The sequence below is a fragment of the Nerophis lumbriciformis genome, linkage group LG04, assembly GCF_033978685.3.
Source record: "Nerophis lumbriciformis linkage group LG04, RoL_Nlum_v2.1, whole genome shotgun sequence".
Taxonomy (NCBI): Eukaryota; Metazoa; Chordata; class Actinopteri; order Syngnathiformes; family Syngnathidae; genus Nerophis; species Nerophis lumbriciformis.
In genome coordinates this window covers 32,970,001-32,986,020 of record NC_084551.2, presented here as the reverse complement: position 1 = coordinate 32,986,020, position 16,020 = coordinate 32,970,001, and the positions used below count along the sequence as shown (strand labels likewise).

At 39.2% G+C, this 16,020-nt stretch overlaps 1 protein-coding gene across 1 annotated transcript in view; it reads left to right on the top strand.

Moving 5' to 3' along the window:
* Positions 1 to 1,546: 1,546 nt before the first annotated feature.
* Positions 1,547 to 16,020, top strand: part of LOC133600007 (potassium channel subfamily K member 5-like) — a 22,725-nt gene continuing 8,251 nt past the window's right edge. The window contains exons 1-4 of the mRNA XM_061952907.1: positions 1,547 to 1,871; positions 7,094 to 7,205; positions 8,674 to 8,840; positions 8,919 to 9,087. Of these exons, the coding sequence (XP_061808891.1) occupies positions 1,686 to 1,871; positions 7,094 to 7,205; positions 8,674 to 8,840; positions 8,919 to 9,087 (634 nt within the window). The 5' untranslated portion in view covers positions 1,547 to 1,685. The remainder of the gene's footprint in view (positions 1,872 to 7,093; positions 7,206 to 8,673; positions 8,841 to 8,918; positions 9,088 to 16,020) is intronic.

Below are 16,020 nucleotides of genomic sequence, written 5' to 3'. Positions count from 1 at the left end.
CATCCATCCATTTTCTACCGCTTGTCCCTTTTTGGGGTCGCGAGGCGTCGCTGGAGCCTATCTCAGGTGCAGTCGGGCGGTAGGCGGGGTACACCCTGGACAAGTCGCCACCTCATCACAGGGCCAACACAGACAGACAGACAACATTCACACTCACATTCTCACACTAGGGCCAATCAACCTATTCCCAGGTGCATGTCCTTGGGGGTGGGAGGAAGCCGGAGTACCCGTAGGGAACCCACGCAGGCAAGGGGAGAACATGCAAACTCCACACAGAAAGATCCCGAGTGCAGGATCGAACCCCGGACCTCCGTATTGTGAGCCAGATGCACTAACCCCTCTTCCACCGTGCTGCCCGCATTTAGTTGTATCACCCAACCATGCAAATTTTGCATTTCCTTTGGAAATCGAGGTCCCAGAGTCTGGAGAAAGACAGGAGAGGCACAGGATCCACGTTGCCTGAAGTCTAGTGTAAAGTTTCCACCATCAGTGATGGTATGGGGTGCCATGTCATCTGCTGGTGTCGGTCCACTCTGTTTCCTGAGATCCAGGGTCAACGCAGCCGTCTACCAGCAAGTTTTAGAGCACTTCATGCTTCCTGCTGCTGACCTGCTCTATGGAGATGGAGATTTCAAGTTCCAACAGGACTTGGCGCCTGCACACAGCGCAAAATCTACCCGTGCCTGGTTTACGGACCATGATATTTCTGTTCTAAATTGGCCCGCCAACTCCCCTGACCTTAGCCCCATAGAAAATCTGTGGGGTATTGTGAAAAGGAAGATGCAGAATACCAGACCCAAAAACGCAGAAGAGTTGAAGGCCACTATCAGAGCAACCTGGGCTCTCATAACACCTGAGCAGTGCCAGAAACTCATCGACTCCATGCCACGCCGCATTAACGCAGTAATTGAGGCAAAAGGAGCTCCAACCAAGTATTGAGTATTGTACATGCTCATATTTTTCATTTTCATACTTTTCAGTTGGCCAACATTTCTAAAAATCCCTTTTTTGTATTAGCCTTAAGTAATATTCTAATTTTGTGACACACAGAATTTTGGATTTTCATTTGTTGCCACTTCAAATCATCAAAATTAAATGAAATAAACATTTGAATGCATCAGTCTGTGTGCAATGAATAAATATAATGTACAAGTTACACCTTTTGAATGCAATTACTGAAATAAATCAAGTTTTTCAAAATATTCTAATTTACTGGCTTTTACCTGTATATACTGATATGTTATATTATTATATTATATTTGTATATAATATATACAATATATAACAAATCCCAATGACTATGTACAATATTACAGTATATGTAACAGCTGCAGCAAAAAAAGGGCAGCATAAAATAGAGAGTAGATCCAGCAGAAAATATACATAATAAACAAAGAGAGCACAAAATTATGCCATTTTGCTATTATTGAATATTATGTCACAGTTTACAACTGCATTGAGTTTTTTTCCTTTTTGCTTACAAGAAGACCAAAAAAAGTTTTCAACCAATCAAATCTCGCCAACCTTCACCACCAAATGACGTCATTCAGGTGCCTAAACAATAAGAATTTGCAGGGAGAATGTGTGTGCGTGAAGTCAACAAAAGGCTTGTTTTACCGGGCAGCGAGTCGGTGAAGGACTACCAAGCCTAGAGAAACCGGAAAAAGTGACGTTATGACGAGAGTATGGCTGATAAAGGCCCTTTTTTAACATCGTGTATCATCTTCTACTTGTCCATCGGAGCGGCGATATTCCAGATACTCGAAGAGCCCAACTGGGAGTCAGCCCGCAGCAAATATCTTCTTCAAAAGGAAGATGTTTTACAGAAGTACCCTTGCTTGAGGAAAGAAGATCTGGATGAGATTCTGAAGGTATGGCCTGTTTCAAATACTATTTTCGTGCAGCATACATATTTAGTTCACTCGCTCCTCAAGAGCTGGAGATGAAAATTTAGTACGTCGTAGTTTAAAAGTAAAAAAAAAAAACTCAGCAGGTTGGAATGTTGGGACAAGGTGTGTCTCATTCGTCGGGTAGGCGAATGGGTCGATACCAATATCCACACTGACGATGTTAATGATATCAGAAGTACTAGCCCTATACTTGCCCAGTGAGGTGAATGTTTTGCAATTATTTTCATAAATATGTGTGTTTGTTTTTTATTATTCATTGTACAACATCGTTGTTATTGGTAGATGATGTTACAGGTGGGTCGTACAGTTGTAATGAAGGTGTCAAACTCAAGGCCCTGGGGCCCAGATCTGGTCCGCCACATTAAATATATGTGGCCCACCACATCATTTTATGTAGACCGCGCTATCTTTAAATGTGGCCTGCCACATAATTTATGCAGACTTTGAAAGGCTGGAAATAATAAAGCACCTCTGGAATACATTTATTTTTGTTTTAAATTTTTACAGAAAATTAGTTGCATGAAATTGCACATGTTCTATAAACTTTAATATTACTGATCATGCAACAAGATGTTCCAAGCATTTTTTTTAAATGTTAGTGGTCACATTATTAAATTTGGCCCACTATAATTTTTCGGTGTCAAACTCTGGCCCGCGGGCCAAATTTGGCCCGCCGTGTTATTTCACTTGGCTCTTGAGGCGATATCAAATTAACACTAAAGCTGGCCCGCCGATTATATATTGCGGCCATGCCGCGGTAACACCGCATTCATCGCTAATTCTAATACTTGCCAACCCTCCCGGGAGTCTTCCAAACTTCAGCGCCCTTCCTGAAAATCGTCAGGTCTGCTTTTCAGCCAGTCCAACGAGTGCTGGCCCAGTCACATTGCATGTGCAGCTTCTGCTTGCACACACAAGTAAATGCAATGCATACTTCATCAACAGCGATACAGGTTACACTGAGGGTGGCCAAATTAAAAACTTTAACACTGTTAGAAATATACGCCACACTGTGAATCCACACCAAACAAGAATGACAAACACATTTCGGGAGAACATCCGCACCGTAACACAACATAAACACAACAAAACAAATACCCAGAACCCTTTGCAGCACTAACTCTTTCGGGACGCTGCAAGGTATGTGTGTGTGGGGGCGGGGGGGTTTGGTGGTAGTGGGGGTGTATTTTGTAGCGTCCCGGAAGAGTTAGTGCTGCAAAGGATTCTGGGTATTTGTTCTGTTGTGTTTATGTTGTGTTACGGTGCGGATGTTCTCCCGAAATGTGTTTGTCATTCTTGTTTGGTGTGGATTCACAGTGTGGCGTATATTTCTAACAGTGTTAAAGTTTTTTATACTGGCACCCTCAGTGTAACCTGTATCGCTGTTGATGAAGTATGCGTTGCATTCACCTGTGTGTGTGTGTGTGTGTACAGAAGCCGCACGTCTTGTGACTGGGTCTGAACGATGCTAGAATGGATGAAAAGCGGATGTGATGATAGCTCGTAGAGTACGTTAAAGGCAGTGCATTTAAGGCACGCCCCCAATACTTTGGACCGGGTGGACTACGAGATATAATGACTGATGAACACCTTCGTTCGATAATGAAGGTTGCCTCAGCTCAAAGCCTTAGCCTTGACATTAATAAACTAGCATCCAAGGAAAGATGCCAGGTATCTGGCTTGGGCACATCAGATTAGATCAGTGTGTTGCAAACTGAGCAGTTTGAAGTCCTGAATGGTTGGTTTATTCATTGTTATTTTATTTTCAAATGAATTAGCCTGTGGAAAAAGTTAATGTTGATATTTACCTCAGAAGGCTGCAAATAGAAAAGAGGCATTCAGTTTTTATTTAAATTGTATTTGATATGCCATTGATATTTTTGAATTATTATTATTATTATTTGAAACTCGATTTTGCATGTCACTATAAAGTTATATAGGCCTTGCTTGTTCAATATTCAATGCAAAACTTGTTTGGGTCCCTATTAAAAGGTTAATTTGTTCAACCTTGGCCCGCGGCTTTGTTCAGTTTTAAATTTTATGTTGTCCACTGCATCATTTTATGTAACCCGCCACATCATTTTATGTAACCTTCCTTATCATTTTATGTTGCCCACTATATAATTTTATGTAACCCGCCACATCATTTATGTGGCCTTCCTTATCATGTTATGTCGCCCACTGCATCATTTTACGTGGCCTTCCTTATCATTTTTATGTGGCCCACTACATCCTTTTATGCAACCCGCCACATCATTTTATGTCGCCCACGATATTATTTAACACGGCCTTCCTTATCATTTTTAATTGGCCTTTGCTTATCATTTTACACGGCCCACTACATCATTTTATGTAACCCGCCACATCATTTATGTGGCCTTCCTTATCATTTTATGTTGCCCACTATATCATTTTACGTGGCCTTCCTTATCATTTTATGTTGCCCACTATATCATTTTATGTAAACCGCCACATCATTTATGTTGCCTTCCTTATCATTTTATGTCGCCCACTATATAATTTTATGTAATCCGCCACATCATTTACGTGGCCTTCCTTATCATTTTTATGTGGCCCACTACATCCTTTTATGTAACCTGCCACATCATTTTACGAGGCCTTCCTTATCATTTTATGTTGCCCACTATATCATTTTACGTGGCCTTCCTTATCATTTTATGTTGCCCACTATATCATTTTATGTAAACCGCCACATCATTTATGTTGCCTTCCTTATCATTTTATGTCGCCCACTATATAATTTTATGTAATCCGCCACATCATTTACGTGGCCTTCCTTATCATTTTTATGTGGCCCACTACATCCTTTTATGTAACCTGCCACATCATTTTACGAGGCCTTCCTTATCATTTTATGTCACCCATTGCATCATTTTATGTGGCTTGTCTAATCATTTCATGTGGCCTATGTTGTTCGCCATATCAGTTTATAATTTATGTCGTCTGTGAAAGGCTGGAAATAGTAAAGCGCTTTTAAAATTTTGACAGAAAAATGTCCTGCATGCAACTGCTACTTGTATGTTTTACACTTTAATATTATCTGGGCATGCACAAAGATTTTCCAAGCAATTTTTTCCCCATCCATTCATCCATTTTCTACCGCTTGTCTCTATCGGGGTTGCAGGGGGGGGTGGGGGTGGGGGGTGGGGGGGTGGGGGGTAGCCTATCTCAGCTGTATTTGGGCGGAAGGCGGTGTACACCCTGGACAAGTCACCATCTCATCGCAGGGCCAACATAGATAGACAACATTGACACTCACATTCACACACTAGGAACCATTTAGTGTTGCCAATCAACCTATCCCCAGGTGCATGGGAACCCATGCAGTCTTATCAAAAAATAATATTACAATATATGTTTGTCACCTTGACTTAGGATTTTAGAGCAAGTTATTTCAACCTGTTGGTAAAACATATACAAATCAAAATAAGTTGCCAATGCAAATTGTGTAATGAAGCTATTTTTATGTTTTTATTAATATATAATTACTGTTGCAAGCGGCCCACATATATACAATTATACAATTATATATAATTATACATACATATAATTACAATGTGGCCCTTTAGAAAAGTGTGTTTGACGCCCCTGAAGTAAGCACAAAATGTTATTGTTACATCAATACAAGTATATAGTCGTTGTATTTACATATTGTTAAATAGTTGACAAATAAATGTGTTTAGTTTGACGAAAATCATTTTCTGTGTTTTTTTCTGTTTAATAATGAGCAACAAAATAAAAAAAAATAAAAAAAGAAGTAATGGTATCACTACTATTCGTAACCCTGTATTTACTTGCTATCGAATCGATACCATATGTCCAGTATCGCCCAACCCCAGTTTCAATGGCTCACAAAAGGTGTGCTTGTTTTTGTTACCTCAAGTCAACATTTTTAATCCCATTCAATCTTCTGTACAGAAAAGAACACACAAAAGTTCAAAAAGATACTAACAGAAAACAAGGACAAAATAAAGAGGTGGTTCGACACAAACAGGTTATTCTTGAATGTAATAAATAAATGATAAATGGGTTGTACTTGTATAGCGCTTTTCTACCTTCAAGGTACTCAAAGCGCTTTGACACTACTTCCACATTTACCCATTCACACACACATTCACACACTGATGAAGGGAGCTGCCATGCAAGGCGCTACCAGCACCCATCAGGAGCAAGGGTGAAGTGTCTTGCTCAGGACACAACGGACATGTAAGTAAAACTAAAATAATGCTATTCGGTAAACAAAGGATAGAAAGTCAAACACAAATAGATCAGTGGTCCTCAAACTTTTTGCACCACGGACCAGTTTAATGTAGGCATTATTCTCAGGTACCGGCTTTCTATTTGTGGCAGATAAATACAGCAAAAATAAGTGCATGAAAAATACAACTCACTATAATGCTGAATTAGTGGGAGCCCGGGGCTTGTTTCTTTGCAATGAGATGCCGATGGAAATCAGCCTTTGGCTACAATCTGTCACATTTATATTTTATATGTTCATTAATGTGCATTGTATCATGTCACAAAGTTATAACAAATATAACAAATGGCAACTTACAATGAGGAGTGTTATTGTACATCTATAAACAAGCTTATTGGTGTGTCTAGTGGGACAGGCAAAAGTTAAGTCGGAGAAAATGCAGTCGTTTTAAATTATTTCATGTTTCTCTGCGGCCCGGTAGCAAATGCGTCACGGACCGGTAGCGGTCCCCGAACCGGTGGTTGGGGACCACTAAAATAGATGGAATAGACAATGATAGTGTAAAAGGAATCACATTTCTAGGTGTGATTATAGATGATAAAATGAACTGTAAATCTCATACAACAAATAAGAATCACAACTTATTATCTAGTCATGTGAACCTTATGTATATTTGTTTTATATGTTTGTGTAACAGTTTGAGTACAGGAAGTAAACAAGTGTGTTAGAAATGACTCTGAAGCAGAAAAGGAGTAGGATTGAATAGGCTCCGCTTCTTCCTACTTCTTTTTGGACATTTAATGTGAAAAACGTGTGATGTATACACTGTAACTGTGCATGTTCAAAATAAATTAATAACAATAAATCTCAACCAGCCTTTATAAAGATTTTAATGCACACTTTTGACAAAGTCATAGAAGTATTTATTTAACAATATGTTAATTGTTGTATTGTTTATTTGCAGGTAGTGTCGGATGCTGCAGGCCAAGGTGTGTCTATCACAGGGAACAAACACCACCACATGTGGGATTGGGGCAACTCTGTCATCTTTGCTGCAACTATTGTCACAACGATAGGTATGTGCACTTAATATTTAACATCATTTGTATTGTGTAGAGTTCCTTCATAAAAAGATATCAGCTATTGAAAAGTGTATGTCCTGTGGATTGAGTGCAACCTTATTCGTCTGTACGCGTCCATTGGTTTCCATGCAAGTGATATTTCTAACACCAACATGGAAAGCAGTTGTCTCATCAGAGCATAGCTGCAATATATCAGTCGGTGCAGTGCAGTCAAATATTGCGGCTTCACCACATCGCTGATTTATTTTGGACATAAAAAAAAAAATCAAGTATGTAAAAAAAATGTAGGTCTAAATTAGGCATTTTCAGGCATACAAATGGCTAAATATAGAAAATATTAATGCAAGTCACTGTCACTACTATAGTGAGCAGGAAACGCACCAGAAAGAACATTTGTTTTTCAGGGAGTTGTGAAGAATCCAGCTGGATGATATTCTCTCAGGGTTGAGTTGAGTTGAGTTGAGTTGAGTTGAGTGTGTGTTTATTTCAAACATGCATGCATACAACATGATACACCACAATTTCCAGTTTCTCTGTTCAACATGTTCGAAAAGGAGTAGGAAGAAGCAGAGCGTATTTAATCCTAACCCTTTTCCTTTACATAGCAGTTGCTAAAACTTTTGTTCGCTTGATGTTCTCAATTTATTCACAATATACTCCATAAGTAATAACAATAAAAATAAATAAATAATAATTGGTGAAGTAAGTTATATTTCATATGGTGAGATGAGTAAGATTAGTATTATTATTATATAGTTGCGAGTTTGTTGTGACTAAATGTAACGTGTTTATGTTTGCATTGCAAATGAGGTTTTTTCCCTTGGACTCAGTCTGGACCCCCTCTTGTGGATCCAGCCTTTGACTGATATTTTTTTTACTCTTCCCCTTTTCCCAATATCACCTTTTTCTCACCTTTTTTTAAGGAGCGCCGTAAAAATGGCTGCCTCATCGGCAGTCTCGTCTTGTCTCCCTGTAATGTATGTCTGCTCTTAGTGGGACTGTGACAAAAATATACTTTTCAGTTCTTATGTGTCTTGTGCATGTTAAGAATTGACAATAAATCATCTTGAATCTTGAATTATCTAGAAATTGAATGGATGAATGAAATAAATTCTGAATGTTTATCATGGTTCTTCTTCTTTGTACTTTGTAAACACTTTAAGTTTGAAGAGTTTCTTGAAGTGGATCATATTAGTACATTGTTTGATTTCTTTGCTTAATCCATTCCATAATTTAATTCCACATACTGATATACTGAAGGTCTTAAGTGTTCTACGTGCATACAAATGTTTTAAATTAAATTTATCTCTAAGATTATATTTCTCCTCTTTTGGTGAGAAGAATTGTTGTATATTCTTGGGTGGCAGGTTATAGTTTGCTTTGTGTATAATTTTAGCTGTTTGCAAATTCACTATGTCGTGTATCCACTAAACTCTGTTTGTGATCTTGTTGTGTTGTGTAGGCTACGGTAACGTTGCTCCAAAAACCAAAGGAGGCCGTGTGTTCTGCATCCTGTACGGTCTGTGTGGGATTCCACTGTGTCTGGTGTGGATCAGCACACTGGGTTCGTTCTTTGGAGACCGAGCCAAACGCCTTTCCCAAGTTCTGATCCGTAGAGGCGTGCCAGTGGTAAGTTGAATCCAGGATATCAGTGTGTGGAAGTCCTATTCAGATATTATTCCGTTTATTTCTCTGTTCTTCTTCCAGAAACGTGTTCAGCTGATCTGCACAGCAATCTTCCTCTTATGGGGGCTCTTTGTGCACCTGGTGTTTCCGCCATTGGTTTTCATGTCCATGGAAGGATGGAGCTACTTGGAAGGCCTCTACTTTTCCTTCATAACTCTCACAACTGTTGGATTTGGGGATTATGTAGCAGGTACGGTTTGATTGGTGCCGTCAAATTTGCATGTACGTATTTGTATTTGTATTTGTTTATTTGAAGGACAATGTGCAGAAGATGGCTGCACCAGATTTAGCACCATGCTAATTTATATCTGTAGTCCTTTTATGGTGCATCTAACACCAACAACAACATTACATAGGATTGAAAATACACAACAATATTAAAATTACATAATTATAAACAATTTAAAATACAAGTACGATACATAGAGGGCATGTGAATTACAAATCAGTGGGCGGTCAAGTTACAGTATTTTAGCAGCTTCATTTAAAGTGCAGAAGTATATAAAGTGCAACAGTTTGATGATACCCATAAGGGTATCATTCAATAGCCATATACCACATTGATATTGCATACATAAAAAAGTTTGCGATGTTACAAGATTGGAATTGTACTCTGGTGGCCATAAGACTAGAGATGTCCGATAATATCGGGCTGCCGATATTATCGGCCGATAAATGCTTTAAAATGTAATATATCGGAAATTATCGGTTCGGAAATTATCAGTATCGGTTTCAAAAAGTAAAATTTATGACTTTTTAAAACGCAGCTGTACGTAGTGGAACACGGACGTAGGGAGAAGTACAGAGCGCCAATAAACATTAAAGGCACTACCTTTGCGTGCCGGTCCAGTCACATAATACCTACGGCTTTTCACACACACAAGTGAATGCAATGCATACTTGGTCAACAGCCATACAGGTCACACTGAGGGTGGCCGTATAAACAACTTTAACACTGTTACAAATACGCGCCACACTGTGAACCCACACCAAACAAGAAGGACAAACACATTTCGGGAGAATATCTGCATCGTAACACAACATAAACACAACAGAACACATACCCAGAACCCCTTGCAGCACTAACTCTTCCGAGACGCTACAATATACACCCCCCCCCCCCCCCAACCCCGCCCACCTCAACCTCCTCATGCATGTCCCAAATTCCAAGCTGCTGTTTTGAGGCATGTTAAAAAAAAGAATGCACTTTGTGACTTCAATAATAAATATGGCAGCGCCATGCTGGCATTTTTTTCCATAACTTGAGTTGATTTATTTTGGAAACCTTGTTACATTGTTTAATGTATCCAGCGTGGCATCACAACAAAATTAGGCATAATAATGTGTTAATTCCATGATATCGGAATCGGTAATTAAGAGTTGGACAATATCGGAATATCGGATATTGGCAAAAAAGCCATTATCGGACATCTCTACATCAGACGGCTTCCGCCAGGGTATCATCTGATGGTCAACTACCTGCCTGGTATTGCTATTTTTTTTTTAATTTGCAGCATCCATGGTAGTATTTTTAACATATTTATTTTTAACATATTTTTGCATACATGTGCATGTACAAGCCAGTCTGCCCCACAACAAGAGGATAGAAAAAGAAGGAACACATTGACTACAATTGAATAAACATGGCGGACTCGCCGATAGCGGATATGGATATATCTGCTGATGTAACTGAGGCAAAATACGTCACTAAGTCTCAAATTCCAAACGACTGGATTGGAAAGAGGCAAGATGTTTTATTAATATCTCCACCAGGCCTCCATGGTTTGAATTAAACATTTCAGGGACTTATGGGGATCCCAAATACACAAAAACAGATGCTAATAAGTAGGGAAAGTTGGTTTTACCTTATAGGAAACTTTCAAAATGTCATTAACATTGAAAATGTGTCACTTTTTGTAGTGCAAAATAACAAAAAAACACCAATGTAACAAAAAAATAAAAATAAATGTTATGTAAAGATTAATTATAACAAAGTTTATGGTTTATGAAATCTTCTATTTATTTGTGAAAATAGTTTAAAGTCACATTAAAGCCCTTTTTACCACGTAGAACAGCGTTTCTTATAAGGTCGAGCCCATTGTTGGGCTGCGAGCCCAAAAAATATCTGTTTCACAGCTGCGATCCGTATCGGCTGCAGCGGTTCTGAGTTGTAATGCACTTTTCCACCACTTGTGGCAGTAATGACAATAACAAACAAAGAGAAGAAGTCTGGAGCTAAAGTCATAGTCAAAGTTTCTTACAGCAAACATGACTAAAGCGGTGAAGCTGTATTTTTATTTGCACTTTAGTTTTAGTGACAGTTTAGTTTAGTTTAGAAACATATTCATTATTCATTTTAACACAACATAATTTTAAGTAAATGTGTTTTTCATTAGTTATTTATGACTCACTTCTTATGCAGTATGGACTTAGACTTAGACAAGCTTTATTGATCCACAAGGGAAATTGTTACACACAGTAGCTCAGTTACAAAGGATGGAACGGATAATGCAAACAAGGGCACAAAAAGAGGGCGAGAACAAAAGGTATAAAGTCGACAAAAAATGTACCATAGTAGAAATATAAAATATAACATGAATGTAATATAGTTGATTAGTACCGTATTTTTCGGAGTATAAGTCGCACCGGAGTATAAGTCGCACCTGCCGAAAATGCATAATAAAGAAGGAAAAAAATATATATAAATCGCACTGGAGCCCGGCCAAACTATGAAAAAAACTGCGACTTATAGTCCGAAAAATACGGTACTTATTATTTCTAATCAGCCTAAATTAATGATACGTCTTTGTGATTAACACATGCTTTCATATCATTTGACAAGGTTGTAAACTGTAAATAGGTTAGACTTAATTATTGAATATGATTACAATCAAGCGTAAGATTACTAATTCAGTGTTAATATTTGAGTGGGCCCTGTGCCCTCCTGTAGTAGAAAATTTGGGCCCCAAGGTCAAAACGTTCGGAATCCCTGATGTAAACCACATTAGTTCAGGTCCAGATTAAAAATAACTGCATTTAAAATTCTCAAATCTGGATTAGATCATCCCACAGACTCTCAGGATTAAAGAAACACAATATGTGATTTGTGAAACTTTTATTCCATCTCTGATTTTTTTTTAATACAGCTGGTTTACTCTGGGATGTATTTTCAACAGTGAATAACTGAAATGTGTAATATAAAAGTGAAAAATGAAGAGAGACATGTGACGGATCAGATCATTAAGGGTAGAATAATACAAACCCCGTTTCCATATGAGTTGGGAAATTGTGTTAGATGTAAATATAAACGGAATACAATGATTTGCAAATCCTTTTCAACCCATATTCAGTTGAATATGCTACAAAGACAACATATTTGATGTTCAAACTGATAAACTTTTTTTTTTTTTGCAAATAATCATTAACTTTAGAATTTAATGCCAGCAACACTTGACAAAGAAGTTGGGAAAGGTGGCAATAAATACTGATAAAGTTGAGGAATGCTCATCAAACACTTATTTGGAACATCCCACAGGTGAACAGGCTAATTGGGAACAGGTGAGTGCCATGATTGGGTATAAAAGTAGATTCCATGAAATGCTCAGTCATTCACAAACAAGGATGGGGCGAGGGTCACCACTTTGTCAACAAATGCGTGAGCAAATTGTTGAAGAGTTTAAGAAAAACCTTTCTCAACCAGCTATTGCAAGGAATTTAGGGATTTCACCATCTACGGTCCGTAATATCATCAAAGGGTTCAGAGAATCTGGAGAAATCACTGCACGTAAGCAGCTAAGCCCGTGACCTTCGATCCCTCAGGCTGTACTGCATCAACAAGCGACATCAGTGTGTAAAGGATATCACCACATGGGCTCAGGAACACTTCAGAAACCCACTGTCAGTAACTACAGTTGGTCGCTACATCTGTAAGTGCAAGTTAAAACTCTCCTATGCAAGGCGAAAACCGTTTATCAACAACACCCAGAAACGCCGTCGGCTTCGCTGGGCCTGAGCTCATCTAAGATGGACTGATACAAAGTGGAAAAGTGTTCTGTGGTCTGACGAGTCCACATTTCAAATTGTTTTTGGAAACTGTGGACGTTGTGTCCTCCGGACTAAAGAGGAAAAGAACCATCCGGATTGTTAAAGGCGCAAAGTTGAAAAGCCAGCATTTGTGATGGTGTGGGGGTGTATTAGTGGCCAAGACATGGGTAACTTACACATCTGTGAAGGCGCCATTAATGCTGAAAGGTACATACATGTTTTGGAGCAACATATGTTGCCATCCAAGCAACGTTACCATCGACGCCCCTGCTTATTTCAGCAAGACAATGCCAAGCCACGTGTTACATCAACGTGGCTTCATAGTAAAAGAGTGCGGGTACTAGACTGGCCTGCCTGTAGTCCAGACCTGTCTCCCATTGAAAATGTGTGGCGCATTATGAAGCCTAAAATACCACAACGGAGACCCCCGGACTGTTGAACAACTTAAGCTGTACATCAAGCAAGAATGGGAAAGAATTCCACCTGAGAAGCTTCAAAAATGTGTCTCCTCAGTTCCCAAACGTTTACTGAGTGTTGTTAAAAGGAAAGGCCATGTAACACAGTGGTGAACATGGCCTTTCCCAACTACTTTGGCACGTGTTGCAGCCATGAAATTCTAAGTTAATTATTATTTGCAAAAAAAAATTAAAGTTTATGAGTTTGAACATCAAATATCTTGTCTTTGTAGTGCATTCAATTGAATATGGGTTGAAAAGGATTTGCAAATCATTGTATTCCGTTTATATTTACATCTAACACAGTTTCCCAACTCATATGGAAACGGGGTTTGTATATTTAATGCATACAAATAGGAATATTGCCTCGTCAGCAATTTAAAACAATGATTTTTGTTGTTATCTTGCACTACAATAGTGACAAAATAATTCAATGATTATGACATTTCAAGTAAAACAAAAGTATCAGCCTGGTTCGGATCAGAAGCTAACCTCAGCCTGCACTTGGTCCTCGGTGAGTATAAGCAAATGAAAGGTGAAGTTACAGCCTAATGTCTTTTACACGTACAGATTGCTGCACACACGCTCACACCTGCCACAGCAGAAGTGTTGCAAAAGTCGCATGTAAAAAAAAAAAAAAAGGGAAATCGTGGGTTCCTGCCTCACGGGCGGACAGATTGTTTTTACACAGTGTGTCCATGTTCAACCTTTCCTTCCATTTCGATACCGAGTAGAATTCAGGCTGGTAGCGTGTATACCGATCCAAATATACCTCATGTGTTTGGTAAAAATGTAAAAAATTGTGCATTTCAACTTAGTGTTGCTGCTCTTGGGGAATCATCTTCAAATGATATAAATTCCCAGAGTGAAACAAATGATGGCGTTAATCTGCACTGAACGCATTATTATACACTATATTGCCAAAAGTATTTGGCCACCTGCCTTTACTCACATATGAACTTGAAGTGCCTATCCATCCATCCATCCATTTTCTACCGCTGGTCCCTTTTGGGGTCGCGGGGGGTGCTGGAGCCTATCTCAGCTGCATTCGAGCGGTAGGCGGGGTACACCCTGGACAAGTCGCCACCTCATCGCAGGGCCAACACAGATAGACAGACAACATTCACACTCACATTCACACACTAGGGCCAATTGTTTTTAGTGTTACCAATCAACAAATCCCCAGGTGCATGTCTTTGGAGTGCTATCCCATGGAATTGGCCAAAAATGTTTTGGTATCCTGGAGCATTCAAAGTTCCTTTCACTGGAACTAAGGGGCCAAGCTCAACTCCTGAAAAACAACCCCACACCATAATTCCTCCTCCACCAAATTTCACACTCGGCACAATGCAGTCCGAAATGTAGCGTTCTCCTGGCAACCTCCAAACCCAGACTGGTCCATCAGATTGCCAGATGGAAAAGCGTGATTCATCAGTCCAGAGAAGGCGTCTCCACTGCTCTAGAGTCCAGTGGTGACGTGCTTTACACCACTGCATCCCACGCTTTGCATTGGACTTGATGATGTATGGCTTAAATGCAGCTGCTCGGCCATGGAAACCAATTCCATGAAGCTCTCTGCGTATTGTACGTGGGCTAATTGGAAGGTCACTTGAAGTTTGGAGCTCTGTAACAACTGACTGTGCAGAAAGTCTTTGCACTATGCGCTTCAGCATTCGCTGACCCCTCTCTGTCAGTTTACGTGGCCTACCACTTGGTGGCTGACTTGCTGTTGTTCCCAAACTCTTCACGTTTCTTATAATAAAGTTGACTTTGGAATATTTAGGAGCGAGGAAATTTCACGACTGGATTTGTTGCACAGGTAGCAGCCTGGCCCATTCTTTCACAAATGTTTGTAGAAACATTCTCCATGCCTAAGTGCTTGATTTTATACACCGGGCCAAGTGATTAGGGCACCTGATTCTCATTTGGATGGGTGGCCAAATAATTTTGGCAATATAGTCTAATCTATATTCAACTCAGTATGTAATGCCTCCAAATAGCTTACGATAAACGGATACATATAGTACACCTGCTGTTTTATCATACTGATTGACTCATTTTAATTGCCAGTAATTATCTTTAATAAACAAATGACAGACTCAATGACTGAGCACAGCACAATGTGCCGCTGGGCTTGTACATTACATACTTGCCCATGCGGAAGCAAAAGTTGTTCCCACCAATGGCCTTTCATTTAGACAGGATCTCAATGATTGAGTTACTTTACACCAGTGGTGTCAAACGTAGGGCCTGAGGGCCGGATCAGGCCCGCAAACAGGTTTTATCCGGCCCGCGGGATGAGTTTGCTAAGTATTACAATTTACCTGAAATTTTTGAATGAAAGAAACAGCTGTTCTAAATGTGTCCACTGGATGTCGCAATAGCAATTATTTGTATCTTTGTAGATGATGCTACATATGTACAAAATAAACCACATGATGTTAGTACATCAGTCGAGGAAAATGATCAAACTACATAAATAACATCCTGTAATTTGATTTTGATATATTTTTTTTATCTTGATAGACACCAATGAGTTGACTGATGAACATTATCACATAATTTATTCAGAAAATATAAGTAACGACAAATAAATGATTAACTGCAACATGTAAGTGTTAAAA